This window comes from Apteryx mantelli, chromosome 3, assembly GCF_036417845.1.
Source record: "Apteryx mantelli isolate bAptMan1 chromosome 3, bAptMan1.hap1, whole genome shotgun sequence".
NCBI lineage: Eukaryota > Metazoa > Chordata > Aves > Apterygiformes > Apterygidae > Apteryx > Apteryx mantelli.
The window spans coordinates 135,875,421-135,890,853 of NC_089980.1; the positions used below are offsets into that span (position 1 = coordinate 135,875,421).

Here is a 15,433-nt window from a genome sequence, read left to right on the forward strand (position 1 = left end):
GGATATATAATCACTTATATGGCCTTTTCTACTGGCACAAGTTCCTGCTCCATTACAAAGCCCAAATGGCAAAGTAACAGCACATATAAATGCTATCATTTCTAGCAGCACTCAAAAATTCTTGAAGAGTACTGCCCTAAAGCATTAGGAAGTATGATTTAACATACTGGTTCAGAGGGAAGGTCTGCCACGGCACAACAGAAGAGGACTGTGCACATCTCTATACCTCATCAAAATACTCAGCCAAGCCGCTGAAGCACTGCATGGCGTTCCTCCAGATCTGAGATCTTCCAAACAACACAACTTTCTACTGTAGCCCTGAGCCAAAGTTTCAGGTGGTCTCAGTGTGGGAAGGCCTTCTCTCCACACACAAGTACTCACAAAAACTCTTTACACACACAGTTGCTCCCACTGCAGCTTGACTTCTACCCAGACTGCTACCACAATACCTGGCACTTGCTCCTTGCAGAAATAGCCTGTGCCATGTTTTTAGAACCTGCCACAGTAGCTGTGTCTGTCCCATTAAGATCAACAGAAAACAAGACCCATTCTCTTGACTCTATGCCAGCTGTTCAGTGAGCACTGTCAATGAATGGATGCCAATACACTGGTTTCTCCCCTCCAGGACCAGGTGCTTGCATCAAAAATGCTGCCCCAGGCCTACCTGAAAACTTTGTCCAGGAATGGACCTAGTAACTGGCTAGTTGGCCAGGATGAAAAATGTGCCTGGGATGATTTGGAAAAAATAAAGATCATGTTCCAGTGCCTTGACACAGCTTACTTTATTACAAGGGACATAGCCAACATGGCCAGCTCTCACAATTTTCCAGAAAGCTTGGTTGATGGCCAGACCAACAATTGCTACACCTCTGTCCATTTTTTTCTAGTTCATTTTACATAAGGAGCACTGGGAAATTAAAAAGAATTCGTCTTGATCTACTAAGTTTGCTACTGAGATGACCAAGAACAAGAAGGAATTTTTCATGCTGCTGAAAGAATGCATGAGTTCCCCCTCCTACACTACGTAAAACTCCATAGAGCAGTTCAGTATTTGACCTTAACAAACACTCTGCTAACAGCTCAGTTGGTTCAAGACATGTTTAGAGAAATGACCTATCAGACCTTGGAGAAGCCACAAATTTTGGCCTGAAGTAGGATCTCAAAATCTCAAGATATTTGAGATGAAACATCTCAAACATCTCTCTGCACTTCAGGATAAGACTGAGGAGAAAAAAAAAAAAAAAAAGAGGAAATACTCAAAGCCTGTCACCAATGCCCAGTGCCTGTGATAACATCACCCTACTCGTAGCAACCACCACAGGAACTCATCAGGACTGAGCAGGCAAGCAGAAGGGAGCAGAGGGTTGGACTCCTTCTCCCACTGCATTGCAGGAGACACCTCCAGCTCCCCCAGCTTCCTTCCAAAACGACAGAGTCTTGCACAAGTGGGTAGAGGCAGTGCTTCTTCTGAAACACCACATGGATGTAACCCGGCACCCATCTCTCAGGAAACACCCCAGAATCACCCTTTCACTTCATTTCAAGAGTCAGCATCAGCATCAGCATTGTTAATAATTAAATTGCAAATAGGTGTGGAAGGCATGGCATGCACTGTGCCCTTTTGCCTCCTTTGGGGAGGTGGGGTAGAAACAGGCCAGCTGGCACACAGCTGGACACAAGCCAGGGACTGTTCTCTAGGACACCTTCCAGGTGGGCAAAATGGCCTGGCCTTTGCTCCAGAGACCCTGACAACAGCACAGACTATCTGGTACAAGAGCAGGCTCTCTCTAACTCCTCTTCCAAGGTTCCTGCCCAGGGGCCTGTCCTGCTCCTTTCCCTGGAGGCCTCCAGATCCCCATCCCTTGGAGCACTGACTCTTCTCCTCTGCCTTTGGTCATATCTTTGCAGGGATCATGACTCTAAGGAGTTAAGGACAAGGAGATCAGCCTGAGCACTTCAGCTTGCACAGGCAACACATTCTCGCCTCACAACCAAGTATGATTCCCCCCACTAATCTCCTGCTAGAAAACTCTTCCAAATACTGTCCTGAAGGCCACAGCTCGTCTGCACCAGTCAGGCTCAGTGAAAACCCTGGATGCTTTCTTCTCCATGTCTTCTTTTCACACCTCCTTCTCTGCTCCTCACTCTGTCAGGCATGAAGACATACAAAGACAAACCGTACCTCAGCCCTCTTTCCTCAGCCAGCCAAGGCCATCTCTTCTCAATTTTCTCTTCAGCCTTGACTCCCCATTCACAGGGAATCCTACAGGCTTTTCTCTCTTTCTCTCTTCCTGAAACTGCTATGGTCAGAAGGCAAAGGCAAGTGCCTCTACTGAAGACACATAAGTGCAGGCCCTACTGTGTGATTGCATAATGTGAAGAGATTGGACTTAAAACATTTGCAGCGTATGCTAGACTTCTTGTCCTCCCAGATGAAGTCTTCCTATGCAACAGATAGGTCACAAGACATCTGTAATGATATCACCTAGAAAAGAAAAACAAAAGCAAGGTGAAGTTCTTTGCTCCACCCAGTCACTAACAAATATCTTGGGTGCAAAATATTGCATCAGTCGCTAATGAATATCTTAGGCGCAGCACACGTTTTTTTCCTTTTGCAGGACATCATTTCCTTTCCAGATTCTCATTCACTCTGAATTCCCTTAGCTTATGTAGCTTCTTTGGGTACAGTTACAACACCCATGTGCTTTATCTTACTGGACTCACTATCAGAAGCTCATAATATTTGCTTGACACCCTCTTTTGCTTGTCACTGGATGGGAGCCAGACCTGGCAGAACGGGAAAGCAAGGATTCAAATAAGCAATAGTGGCTGAAAATGTGCTTCACAAAGAATGGCCCTGAAACCTTAACTTTGATTTAAATAAAAGTAAATTCAGTGGAATAAACATGAAAATTAGCATTTCAAACTTAGCTGCTGAGGTCTCTTCTCCATTACGGAAGCACTCTCAGTGATTCCACCTCGCTGATAAGTGCAGCAATTATCCCTGACCCTTATTTTTCTATTTCTAAACTTACCTTGGCCAGTTCCCTTTTAATCAGAGCTGCAGTATCTGGAAATTTTGATGAGCCATCCTCAGTCAGCAATTTTCCTCTTCCAGGCACACAATCCAAACAGGGTACTCTTGTAGCTGATACTTTAACTAGCCCCAGAACAGGCAGGAGGGAGCTGTATCTTGAAGCAAATGGCATTTTGCAGCATGGTCCCAGCCTTGCTGCTGGAGATCACAGGGATGCCCAAAACTCAGGCTGCTGTGGTCAGGCCCAGGAGACTCAGCACCAAAGGGGAGATGCAACATCCACTACCTGCTTGATCCAATGTGTGCAATGTCTTTTGAGGGGAAATCTAGAGCTGCTCGGAAGGCAAAGGACAGAGTGTCTTCAAAAGGGAGCATGGCAACGGGATCTGAGGGAAAAGGTGGCTATGAACACCTCTGACCTAGATCTAGCGTGGTGAGGTCTCTCTCTTTCAAAGCGTAAGCCTCTGAGATTGCCTTCTCCCCAGGAAAAGGGGGTTTGCAGGGGAGGAAGAACTTCCTCCATTCCCCACACATGACACACTTTTAGGATTAACTGTCAACAGCTGCTGGGGTGTCAACAGCTGTCAGGGACAGAGACTTGAATAAGGACATCCCTGCTTCTGACAGCTGCTGATTGTCCTGAAGACCTGAACAGCCCTGAGCAACAGCCTCGGGATGTATGGTTCATGTAGCCCTAGCAGAGGTCAGTGCTGTACCCTATGGTGCCCCAACAGCAGAGTCAGTAGTCTCATCCAGACTGGTCCTATTCTTTCCCCAGGAACATGCTCTGTTGAGCCAGCCTGGCATCCAGCACATCTCACATCATGACTGCATTGTAAGCCCGCACTGCACTGTTCTCCTCCTTCTACAAGCACAGCCTCCCTTCACCTTACAGGAAAAAACAGCCACTGACAGTTGAATGAGAAAGAGTTTAGAGAGAGTTTGTCATCCTGAAACACTAAAAAAAATCACAGATTAAAAAAAATGTACATCAGTGCACCTGGACTTATTCAGTGTCACAACCCCTGTGTCACCTGCATTTCTCACGCCTTCAGAGCCTCCCCATTAGCAGTGCTGCATGTCTGGCTAGAGCAGGAGTTCTTGTTGTTTTTCCACTTCCTGAGGTCTCAGAATTTCCTTCAGTGGCTTCACTCCCACAGCACCTGCTCTCCCTCAGGGCCTGAACACTTCACCTGTGCTAGTAAGCTGAGCAGTGCTAGGCTGCTCCCTCTAGCATCAGTGGAAAGTGATGGGCAATTCCAGGGAGACATTTAGATCACGTGGCAGCATTCAGAACAGTCTTACTGTCTGGGCTTTACATCATCCCCTCTTTAGCTTCTGTCTTGCAGCACAAATCTTAGTGGGAGAACCCAGAGATTTTCAGTCCTGAACATTTTCTCACATCAATCCCTGGAAGGTGATGGAGCAGAGAGTCCTGGAAACCATTTCCAAACATAGGCAGGACAAGAAGGTGACTGGGAGCAGTCAGCATGGATTTATGCAGGGGAAATCGTGCCTGATCAACCTGACAGCCTCTTACAATGAGATGACTGGCTTGGTGGATGAGGGAAGAGCAGTGGATATTGTTGTTGACTTTAGCAAGACTTTTGACACTGTCTCCCACAGCATCCTCATTGACAAATTCGTGAAGTATGGGGTGGCTCTGAGGTGGATTGAAAACTTGCCAGACTTGGAGCCAAACTTAGCCTGGAGAAGAGGAGGTTCATGGGTGTGGTGGGCAAACAGCGGAAGATTGGCAAGGAGACAGGAGCATGCTGACCAATTAAATATTCCAGCTGCCGAAACACTTGGCATGCAGAACCCATGAGAACAGCAGGTTGTGACTGTTAGACTTGCACCACATAGGCGTCAGTCTGGACTTGTGTACTCCTAAAGAATTATTGCTTCCCTTGTTATCTGTAGCGCATGTGCAGTACCCCGTACTGGAGCCTATCAATTCGCCTTAAACCCACGCCCGACCAAACCTCGCCATGGGCCCATGCTCTGCAGTGCCTGGAACAGCCCGGTTGCTTCCCCGCAAGGTTCCTGGGGTTCCCCTTGAGGTTCAGGGATTTCAAGGTAATAAACATCTAATAACCTTATTCCAGAGTGGTGTCTTCTACCTCTGCGTATTCCAAGTGTCGCTTAGCACCGTTAACAATGGGGGATCCTATCAGTGTGCATAAATACCTGATGGGATTGTGTAAAGACATCGGAGCTAGACTCTTCGCAGGGGTGCCCAGTGACAGCACGAGAGGTAATGGGCACAGATTGAAAAAGAGGATATTCCCTTTAAGCCTAAGCACCCACAATAGCTCCTCATTTTCCACTCTTTGCCACACTAGGGAGTTGAAATCAATTTGCACAGAATCACAGAATCACAGAATGGCTGAGGTTGGAAGGGACCTCGGGAGATTGTCTGAGTCCTACCCCCCTGCTCAAGCAGGGTCACCTAGAGCACACTGTAAGGATCGCGTCCAGGCGGGTTTCAAATATCTCCAGAGAAGGAGACTCCACAACCTCACTGGGCAACCTCTTCCAGTGCTCTGTCACCCTCACAGTGAAGAGGTTTTTCCTCATGTTCAGATGGAATTGTCTGTGTTTCAGTTTGTGCCTGTTGCCTCGCGTCCCGTTGCTTGGCACCACTGAAAAGTCTGGTTCCATCCTCTCGACACCCTCCCTTCAGAAACTTGTACACATTGATAAGATCTCCTTGATAAGATCTCCTCTCAGCCTTCTCTTCTCCAGGCTAAACAGGCCCAGCTCTCTCAGCCTTTCCTCATAAGAGAGATGTTCCAGTCCCCTAATCATCTTTGTAGCCCTTCGCTGGACTCTCTCCAGTAGTGCCACATCCCTCTTGTACTGGGGAGCCCAGAACTGGACGCAGTACTCCAGATGTGGCCTCCCCAGGGCTGAGGAGAGGGGGAGGATCACCTCCCTCCACCTGCTGGCAACACTCTTCCTGATGCACCCCAAGAGACCATTGGCCTTCTTGGCACCATCAAGATCTTCCTGCCTGAACCCAAGTTCCAGTGTCAGAGAGAGTGTCCTGGCCTTATTTTGTTTACTGTGTAGTCATAGCCTTGCCTTCACAATTGGATACCTTGTCCAGAGAGGTGCATCACATCAGATACAAGTTATGTGCTGAAGTTTTGTCTTCTCCTGTGGAGGTCATCATTTAGCTGCAATAGGCCCTGCTGGCCATGCTCCACAGGTTAATGCCACATTCTCTCTCCAAAGTCACAACACTCACTTTTTAAAAGGAAACATTTTGACCTTAATGCACATACCACCTCTTCAGTAGGGGGGTTCACCACTCCTAACTTTAGACTTCCACAAGAGAGATGCCATCTTCCGAGATCTGGGTTCCCCTGAGCTTTGGTTGCCTTAAGTTGGGTGAGAAAATTAGGAACATTTGAGAAATAGGTTGTGTGGCCTGTTTTGGTTTCTGATTTGGGGAGAGAAGAACGGTGCCTTCAACGTGCTTTTTGCCCTCTATTCTCTATAAAGGAAGCCGTGGCTATTAGGTCAATGCAGACCTCATCACTTGGTCAAATTAGTCTCACCCTACCTTTCAATCTGTTTTGAACGCTGACTAGTTCAAAGATCTGTGTGCCTCACTAAATTATCTGGCTAGCTCAGAGGAGCTTGCTGTTAAGCTCGGCCTTTCCCGAGCGCTTCTAGTCAATGCACCTTCCACGCTGACGAGTGAGTGAAGAGTTAACAGGATTGAAGAATTTTGCCAACTGATTTGCGCAAGGCTGTGGAACAGAAGAGTTAACAGGATTAAAGTCTGCCACCTGATAAGACTGTGGAATCACAACTGCACAGATCCCCAGGGAGGGAGGAAGCGATAGGGAAGTGTTGCAGCCTTGCCTCGCTAGCAGGGACTTCCAAGCAGAAGAACAAACAGCCCTCTGGTTGTGAAACTCACAAAGGCCAGCAAAAGCAGTGTTTGCCCAGAGCCCCAGCCGTATGTAAAGACTTGGAAGCTAAGAGACTTTGAGCAGGGGACGGGAACGTGACCTGATCATCCTCTCCGTCTGGACCGTGAGTATTCCCCTCCCTCCCCTTTTCCTGGGACTCTGGCTTAAGGTAACTCCTCGAGGTTGAGAGTCCTCTCACTAAGAGAGTGAACAAGCTAGCTTTCAAGTTGGGATAAGCAGCATTCCCAATTAATAGCGCAGTAGCCATCAGTTTGGGGTTATCCTTTCTAAATTAGTAATCGCATTATTTTAATGGGTGTTACTAATCCAAGAGCTTGCGTGAGGAAATAAACATATGTTTATTACATTACTGTCTCAGTTGTTACTAGCGAACCTTCATAGCGTGACACACACCAACACCCACAGTGCCTCCAGGTTACTCCAGAGGAATTTTTACAATCGCCCCAGCTCCCCAGAGCTTCTCTTCAGGGGAAAAGAAGCTTCAAAGCTGCAAGCAGCTTTACAGAGAAAGATGGAAAAGTGGGGGGATGACAAGAACTTAATTTGCAGGATACAGCGCAATGCAATGCATAGTGTATACAAACACAATTTTCTGATGGTAAAAAATAGAGAGCCCTTTCCCCAGAGGAAAGTGTGGATAGTTTTAAAGAAGACGTTGAGACAGCAATGTCTAAGAGCAGAGCCCTTAACTGCTAGGGATAACCCCTGGGTACCCTTTGCAGACCTGTTTCTCAAGGTTTCAATGTCTCTCTGGTGTCAACTACTGCTTTAGATATGAACTTTCACCCTCCAAGTTCAAGGTGCTGCTTGGTTTGCTGTTTCTGAATTGGACTGATGCCCCCAGACTTATCCACCAACGCACAAGACTAGTTTAGAAAGCCACATGCCTCCCATTAAACATTGACCAGCAGAGAGCAAAGAAAAGCAAAAGAGCACGCCTGGTGCAGAGAGTGCCTAGTGAGGCCATTACCCAGTGAGGAGAACCCAGAAGAGAACTCCTGCCATCTGTTAGCACTGAAGCTCTATCTCTATTAGTATATGAGTGTCATCAGTGCTTCAGACTCTTAACTTCTGACAGCAGATTGCACTTTGGCTTACATTTTGGCTTGCTGCAGCTAAGCCCCTGCTGAACGACAATGGATTGGGCCAGCCTCGCTCCTGCAGGCTTAGTGCTTATCCTCATTCTCCTGCTGGTTCTGAAAAGAGACGGTTTCTGGAAGAACCACGCAAGAAGGGGCTTTCCCCCCGGACCCAGGCCTCTACCCATCATCGGAAATCTGCACATCCTGGATCTGAAGAGGCCTTATCGGACAATGCTAGAGGTAGCCTCTCCTGTTGTTCTTTTTCTTACATCTCCCTGCCCGGCTAAGGAAGCTTCTGAGCCACAATCAGGGCTACAAAAAGTTCTCTGAGCAGAGAGCTTCAAATGCAAGATTCACTCGTTCTTCTAAATGCTCCTCCCATCACTGGAAGTTCATGATAGGGTGTTGGTGTGGGTGATGTGAGCCCTGGCATCGTCCCCCTAAAAGCAGCAGCTCTGGACTCAGTGAAGTGCAACTACTCATGGTGTCAAGTGTTTGACCATGAGCTGAACAGTTCTCACAACAATTGCTGAAAAATTCTCTTTGTGTTTATCTCTTTTAAGCCATGCATAGCTAAGCACATCTGCTGTCCTACATTGCCTAAAGAGCTCTGAAATACCTGAGTTACCAAGTCAGGGCCCTAACATGCTTCTCTGCAAAGGCTTCTCAGCTCTGCTACCTCCCAAAACCAAAATTGCCAAATCGTTTCATACCCTTAGGCCTTCTCCTGCCATGGCAGAGTCCAGGCCCTAGTCTGTACTTTGTCCTTCCATTGCTGGGCGCTCCCCAGGCATGGTCCTACTCTGCCATGCCATCCTCACTTACACGCACACTCAGAGGGGCAGAGCCAGCCTTTAGGCTCTTCTCTTCCAAAGGGATCCTAGCAGAGGATTGCAGACCCCATTATGAGGCATTCTCTTCATAACAGTTCCAGCGTTTCTATGCGTACTTCCGTGACCTCTTCTCCACATTCTGGACAGAGAGGGAAATTCCAGTGCTGTGTGGGAAGGTGAACAAAAGAGTCTTGAGCTGGCTGAGAACTAATTATTTTGGGCTTTCCGGTCATCATCTGACACCATTGTCTCCCTTCATCCCGCTAGCTGTCCAAAACGTATGGCCCAGTCTTCAGCATTCAGATGGGACAAAATAAAATGGTCGTGCTGTCAGGATATGAAACAGTGAAGGAAGCTCTGGTGAATCAGGCAGACGCATTTGCAGGGAGACCTGAACTCCCAGTCATTGAAGAAGCAGCAAAAGGACTCGGTGAGTTGGCTGGTGAACAAGGATGGACCCTTTTGTATCTGGTGACCAACTGTGAGTAACCAACGTGTTGTTAAAAGTCAGCCCATGTTTACATGCTTTCTTTCCTCAGGAGGCACTTGAACAAGGTTTCTTGTCCAAGACTCTCAGCAAGATTAAGAGAGAATGATAGGGATAGGTGCAAGGAAAGTAAATTGCAGCACCTGCTTGACCGAAACTTCTCTGCAGATGCCCCTGAGAATTCTCTGCAGGTTTGCTAGGATGCACAAGGGTGGGACTTCCTTGACCAAGTGGGGAAATTTTCCACACAGATGCCCACATCACAGCTTGTCCTTTAGTTCTTACAGTCTATCAAGAACATGTGCACTCCCAAGGGGCGATGCATCTATTCCCAAAGAAAACATCTAAGATGACGAGCACACTCACCTCACACAGAGGAGACACAAATTCAGCTCTCTGCTCTAATCTGGGCTGAACAAAATCCCTAGTCTCTCGGAAGGCACCAGCAATCATGTGAACTCTGAGCAGTGGCTGCTCCTCTCATAGCTTGCACCCAGCATTTCTTTCCTGTCTAGTTTCACTCTACGTGAGGACATAATGTACCTTGAGAGTCTGAAGTGTTTCCTAGCAGTGCTCACCTTTACCAGGATTCAGAGTGGCTAAGGGATCTTTGCCCTGTTTCTGAAATCTCTAATTCTGTGCTTTCATCTTCCATTTCAGGAATTATATTCTCTCATGGAGAAAACTGGAAAGTGATGCGAAGATTTACTCTCACAACCTTACGAGACTTTGGAATGGGCAAGAAGGCCATAGAGGACTTCATTGTGGAGGAGTATGGATGCCTGGCAAACACCATTGAGATGCATAAAGGTGAGCAGACTTTTCCTTTCATAAAACTTCTCTGATTTTCCTCAAATCTCCCACAGGAATACCAAGGATGAGGAGGAAGTGGCTCATAGCTCCCTCAAAGATATACTGTTTTCCAGCATCAGTGACATCATGAGTTTACATGGTCTATCTGTCTACCTGTCTCTCTGACTGTCTACCTGGCAATTTGCCTGATGTGCAAATGAAAAGCATTCAATGAGGTAACGGAAGCCGAACAGGGAGTCAAACACCAAACAGCACATTTGGGGAAAGGAACATTTCCCTCCATGTGCAATGCCACCATAAATGACAGTCTTTGACAAATTTAGAGGCATGGCAGTGGAGGCAGCAGGCAAATGCAAGGACTTGCATACCTACCAAAACTTTGACTGTGCTTAAATGTGCATGGCTGGGAAATCCTTTCCAGCAGGAGACAGAAGATCCGGTTACACATTTCACCAGCGTCAGCCAGGACTATTTCTCACTAGGCTAGTATACCAACAGCAGGAATTTCAGCAGGTGGGTGTACCAGGTTGGCAGTAGCCAGCTTTGTGCAGCCAGAGACTTCTCTGTGATCTGAAGCACTCTCCATGCTTAATCTCTTGTGGCCACGCATTGCTGTGTTCTTGCAGATTTCTTTCTCTGCAAAGCAGCAGTGAAATCAGTACCTAAAGGTGGATTCACCTCACCCTCTTGTGGCCATCTAATTATTACGCGTCTTGTCTAAGCACTTGGTCTAGGTTAGAGTCCTCCTCAGTGAAGGAAGAGGTATTAAAAAAGGCTAATTCGTGCAGCTTATTTTACCTACCCGGTTTGGGATGTTATGCAGAGGCTTCTCAGGTCTTAAGTTCAGCAGCAAGCAAAGAAGTCTCATTAGCATGTTCTCTACTAGCTGTGGAGTTCAGCACCTGCAGAATTAGATTCAACCCTTCCTACTGGAGAAAACTCTGATGCAAACTGGATGAACCCTCGTCTGGAGGCCTCTCTCTCTGTATCTCTCTCTGGTGAGGATGGAGGAATACCAGAGGAGGTGGCTTAGAGCTGATGCTCAACTTTTGGGTGGATACACTGCGAGGAGGACAGAAGATGCACCAAATCAAATAGGAAGTCAAGCAGCTCCTTATTTGACCAAGTTTTGCCCTAACAGCCTTAGCATAGAATCATATTTCCACTTCATCATGCCAGCCGAGGCTTCTAGGCTCCAAGTATTCCCCTTGACCCCCTGCAAACAAGAGCTATGGCTAGCTGAAAATGGGATGCACCAGAGGGGCCTGACATCTGTAAAAGCAAGAGGAAAGGAAGAGTGACCAGGAGTGAACATGTATGTCCAAGCAGAGAAGCTCCCCTGAAAGGGGAGTCTTCGCTCTTTGCTCTGCCCTGATGACCCCCGGGGACATGTGAAATGTTAGTTGGGGGAGCCTGTTGTTCCTCCTGACAAACCTGGACCTTCTGCTCAGCAGCTTCCTGACTGCGTATCAGTGCCAGAAGTGGGCGCACACAGGTCTCTTCCAATCTTTCTCTCTACCCTGGTTTCCACACAAAGAAAAGCCGGGCTCACATACCCCAGAGGAAACACAGCACGCTCCAGGCATGTTCCTCATTTGGTCAGGTGGAGCATGGAGCACACCTGTCTGACAGGCTAGCTACAACACACTAGCTACTGTAATACTTTGATTTATTAGAGTAAGCATTAACCATGGTGTTTGCACAACCTTCTCCCACACTAGGAAAACCCCTTGAGATGACCCTGATGCTGAATGCAGCTGTCGCTAATGTCATTGTGTCCATATTGCTTGGAAAGAGGTATGACTACGAAGATCCCACATTCAAAAGGCTCCTGTCTTTGGTGAATGAAAATGTCAGGCTCCTTGGAAGTCCATCAATTTCGGTAATTCATATCATTTGCATAGTCCTCTTCAAAAGCAGGCATTACACAGAGGGTAACTGCACACCCCCTCACTCCTCCCCATCACAACACATCTACCCGCACATGACAGAATTCTCTAGGAGTGTCGAAGTAGGAAATTGTGTTTATAGTCAAGGGCATCTGCAGAAAAAGTGATTTCTAGGCCACTTTTGACAAGGGGGATTAAGACATGGTGTAAGAAGGAATCAATTTTAACCATTTTGCATGGCTGTCCGGGGAGGAGGGAGGACAGAGGGATGTTTTGCCTCATGACCATAAGGATGCACACTATTTTCAGTAAGGACTTTTCTCAATATGCACTGCTGAGCTATGGTACCTCTTCTTAGCAGTTACCTTTGCTTCTTCTCCATCTCTGCATCTTGCAGCTGTACAGCGCATTCCCAGCCCTTGGGTTCCTCCTGAAGAACAGGAAAACCATTGCAAACAACAGAGATGAAATTGCTGCTTTTATCAAGGTCACTTTTATAGAACATCTCAAAACCCTCGACAGAAATGACCAGAGGAGCTTCATTGACACTTTTCTTGTCCGACAACAAGAGGTAATTGCATCCCAGCAGCTTCCTCAAATCTCCTTGGTTTCCTTTTCACACTTGACTGAATAGCTAAAGAACTGTTTTTCAGCAGAGGTCTAGCTTGAGGAAAAGAACTACCAGAACTGTGGCTGGGCTGAAAAACTGTGCAGTCATGTCAGTTAGGAGATCAGCTGATCACAGAGAGACAGCTTTCTGTTGTCGCCCTTGGGTCATAAGAAAAATACAAATCCTTCTTTCACCAAGCAAAGTCAGACATGCTGTCTTGGCTTATAGTTTCACATTTCTTTCCATGCTCTGGAACTTAACACTTCCATGAGGTCTGCATATGAAAATAATCACTGGTTCTCCAGCTTAAAAGGGCTTTCTGGAAGCTTTAATCAGGTAGTATTGTTAATAATTCATCTTTTCCAGGAGAAAGGTAACGCCAACGGGTACTTCCATAATGACAACTTAACTGAGGTTGTGAGAAATCTGTTTGTAGCTGGCATGGAGACCACATCCTCCACTTTGCGCTGGGGCCTTCTGCTCATGATGAAATATCCTGAAATTCAGAGTAAGTGGAACGAGGCAGCCAGCAGCCTCCTTCTCACCGGGTCGCTGTGCATGAGACTCCACACTGGACAGGGCCAAAGAAAAAATGAATTCTCCGCTTCCCATTATTCCTAGCAGGAGAAAGAGACTTTGAATGAGCAATCTGTGTATGATCCATATTCCTTTCACAGAAAAAGTCCAAGAAGAGATAGAGCGAGTGATAGGATCAACCCCACCACGAATCGAACATCGAACACAAATGCCATATACGGATGCTGTCATCCATGAAATCCAAAGGTTTGCCAATATCCTGCCGTTGAACTTGCCTCATGCAACTACTGCAGATGTCAGTCTCAAAGGCTACTTCATTCCCAAGGTGAGAAGCTCTGAGCGCTCCTTCTCTTCCATTTGTTCCCCCTGCAACACGTCCCCTTTTAGGTCCCGCTTGCGTCAAGAGATGCTCGCTCACTCTGGCATTCTCGCAGCTACCTTGGCAGTAGCTCCCCTGTTAAACAAAGTGGGTTTCTGGAGCTCCAGCATTCATCACCGCTGTGATAATCACAGCAAGGCCATCAGCAATGGAATAACTGCTCTGCTCTGCCTTGGCTTCCAGGGAACCTATGTCATCCCCTTGCTGACCTCCGTCCTGCGAGACAAATCCCAGTGGGAGAAACCCGACGTGTTCCATCCCGAGCATTTCCTCAACTCTGAGGGGAAGTTTGTAAAGAAAGATGCTTTCATGCCTTTTTCAGCAGGTATCTTCTCTTCTATTTGTCAGGCTCTGAGGGGAACTGGGCATCTCAGACTCACTCTTTTCCAAGCAAATTGGTGCCCAGGACTGACTGCCCTTGTCCTGAGCTCTCTTGTCTTACGGCCTTCCCCCAGACCCCACCACATTGCCCGTGACTATCCCGGGAACACGGCAAATGCCCTTACTTGAGCGCTCAGTCTGTAGCACCTCTCTCATCAACATATGCTCCTTGCCAAAACTCCTCAGGAGCAGCACAGAGCCAACAATCTGCCCAGCAGAAGGATCTAATCATCCCAACTATGAACTGTGGTTTCCCTGCCTTCCTGGGGGACCGAATGAAGAGCACAGCAGCCAAGAAAGACATCAGCCCTCTTTGCACCCGCTGTCAGACAAGGTCGTTGTAACCCATTCATGACAAGGAAGGCCTTGACATGAATGGTCAGGCCAGGCCTTGTCACTTCAATACCTGTCCAGCCCAATGCATCACGCCACTCCGATTCAGGATATTTTGATGCGGTGTGGGGATAGCTGTTTTCAACAAGGGTCAGTAAAGAAAATACAAGAAGTAACCCGTAAAGGCAAAATCAGCATGGGGGAGGGAGGGTTTCCCTGCCAAATGGATACAGGATGCCCCTCAGACACTTCCCTGAGCTCTCCTCTCCGCTTTTCCACGCACATCTGCTGACTTCACAAGTCCAGCGTTACCAAAGGGCCTGAATTTTGAATTTGCCCAGTCAGAGTTCAAAGCCCCTGACAACAGCCCAAGAAGCAGCAGCTACTGACACTCTTACGGCCGTTCTGCATTTCATTCCAGGGCGGAGGACCTGCGCTGGGGAGACTCTTGCCAAAATGGAGCTCTTCCTCTTCTTCACAAGCCTCCTGCAGCGCTTCACCTTCCGCCCTCCCGCTGGAGTTTCTTCTTCAGACCTGGACCTCACTCCTGCCATTGGGATTACAACCCCCCCAGTGACTCATGAGGTCTGTGCAGTGCCACGTTCCTAGAGCTTTTCTCAGGTATCCTCCTTCTCCCAAGACACCCAGATGAAATAGCGTAGTCTTTCTCTAATCGCACACGGGTAGTTTGGTACTCCAGAATCCAACAGGGGATTTCTAGCACAACCACACTTTGATTTGGTTGACTTCAGAATAATGTACCTATTGATGAGAATGATTAAATCTTGAAAAAATAAAAAATCCTTCTCCACTGAGGAACCAAATTGTTGCCAGTGTTGTCTTCAAAGCTGCAAAGGTCCTCTTGCACACCTTAAAATGGCTTCTGTGGAGGCACCCTTGTCTGGAACAGACCACCAGTGCTGTGCTTCCGGTGGGAAATGGGCGAACTAGTTCTTCTGTGACACCTTGGGGGCGCCCACCATCTCCTTGCTCATACTCCCCTTCTGCAGTGTTTTATCCTAAGAACACCTGCAGAACTACTCACCAGCTCTCTAACACGTGGGACAACTAAACTAAAAGGTGCCTGTTGCAGTACGGGCACAGA

General features: G+C 47.5%; 1 protein-coding gene across 1 annotated transcript; it reads left to right on the plus strand.

The window, feature by feature from the left end:
• The first annotated feature begins 8,090 nt into the window (after positions 1–8,090).
• Positions 8,091–15,126, plus strand: LOC136991611 (cytochrome P450 2K6-like). The gene is made up of 9 exons (XM_067294413.1): positions 8,091–8,306; positions 9,167–9,329; positions 10,047–10,196; positions 11,921–12,081; positions 12,486–12,659; positions 13,065–13,206; positions 13,376–13,560; positions 13,798–13,939; positions 14,750–15,126. The coding sequence occupies exons 1-9, from the start codon at positions 8,121–8,123 to the stop codon at positions 14,935–14,937; spliced, it is 1,491 nt and encodes a 496-aa protein (XP_067150514.1). The 5' UTR covers positions 8,091–8,120; the 3' UTR covers positions 14,938–15,126.
• Positions 15,127–15,433: the final 307 nt, after the last annotated feature.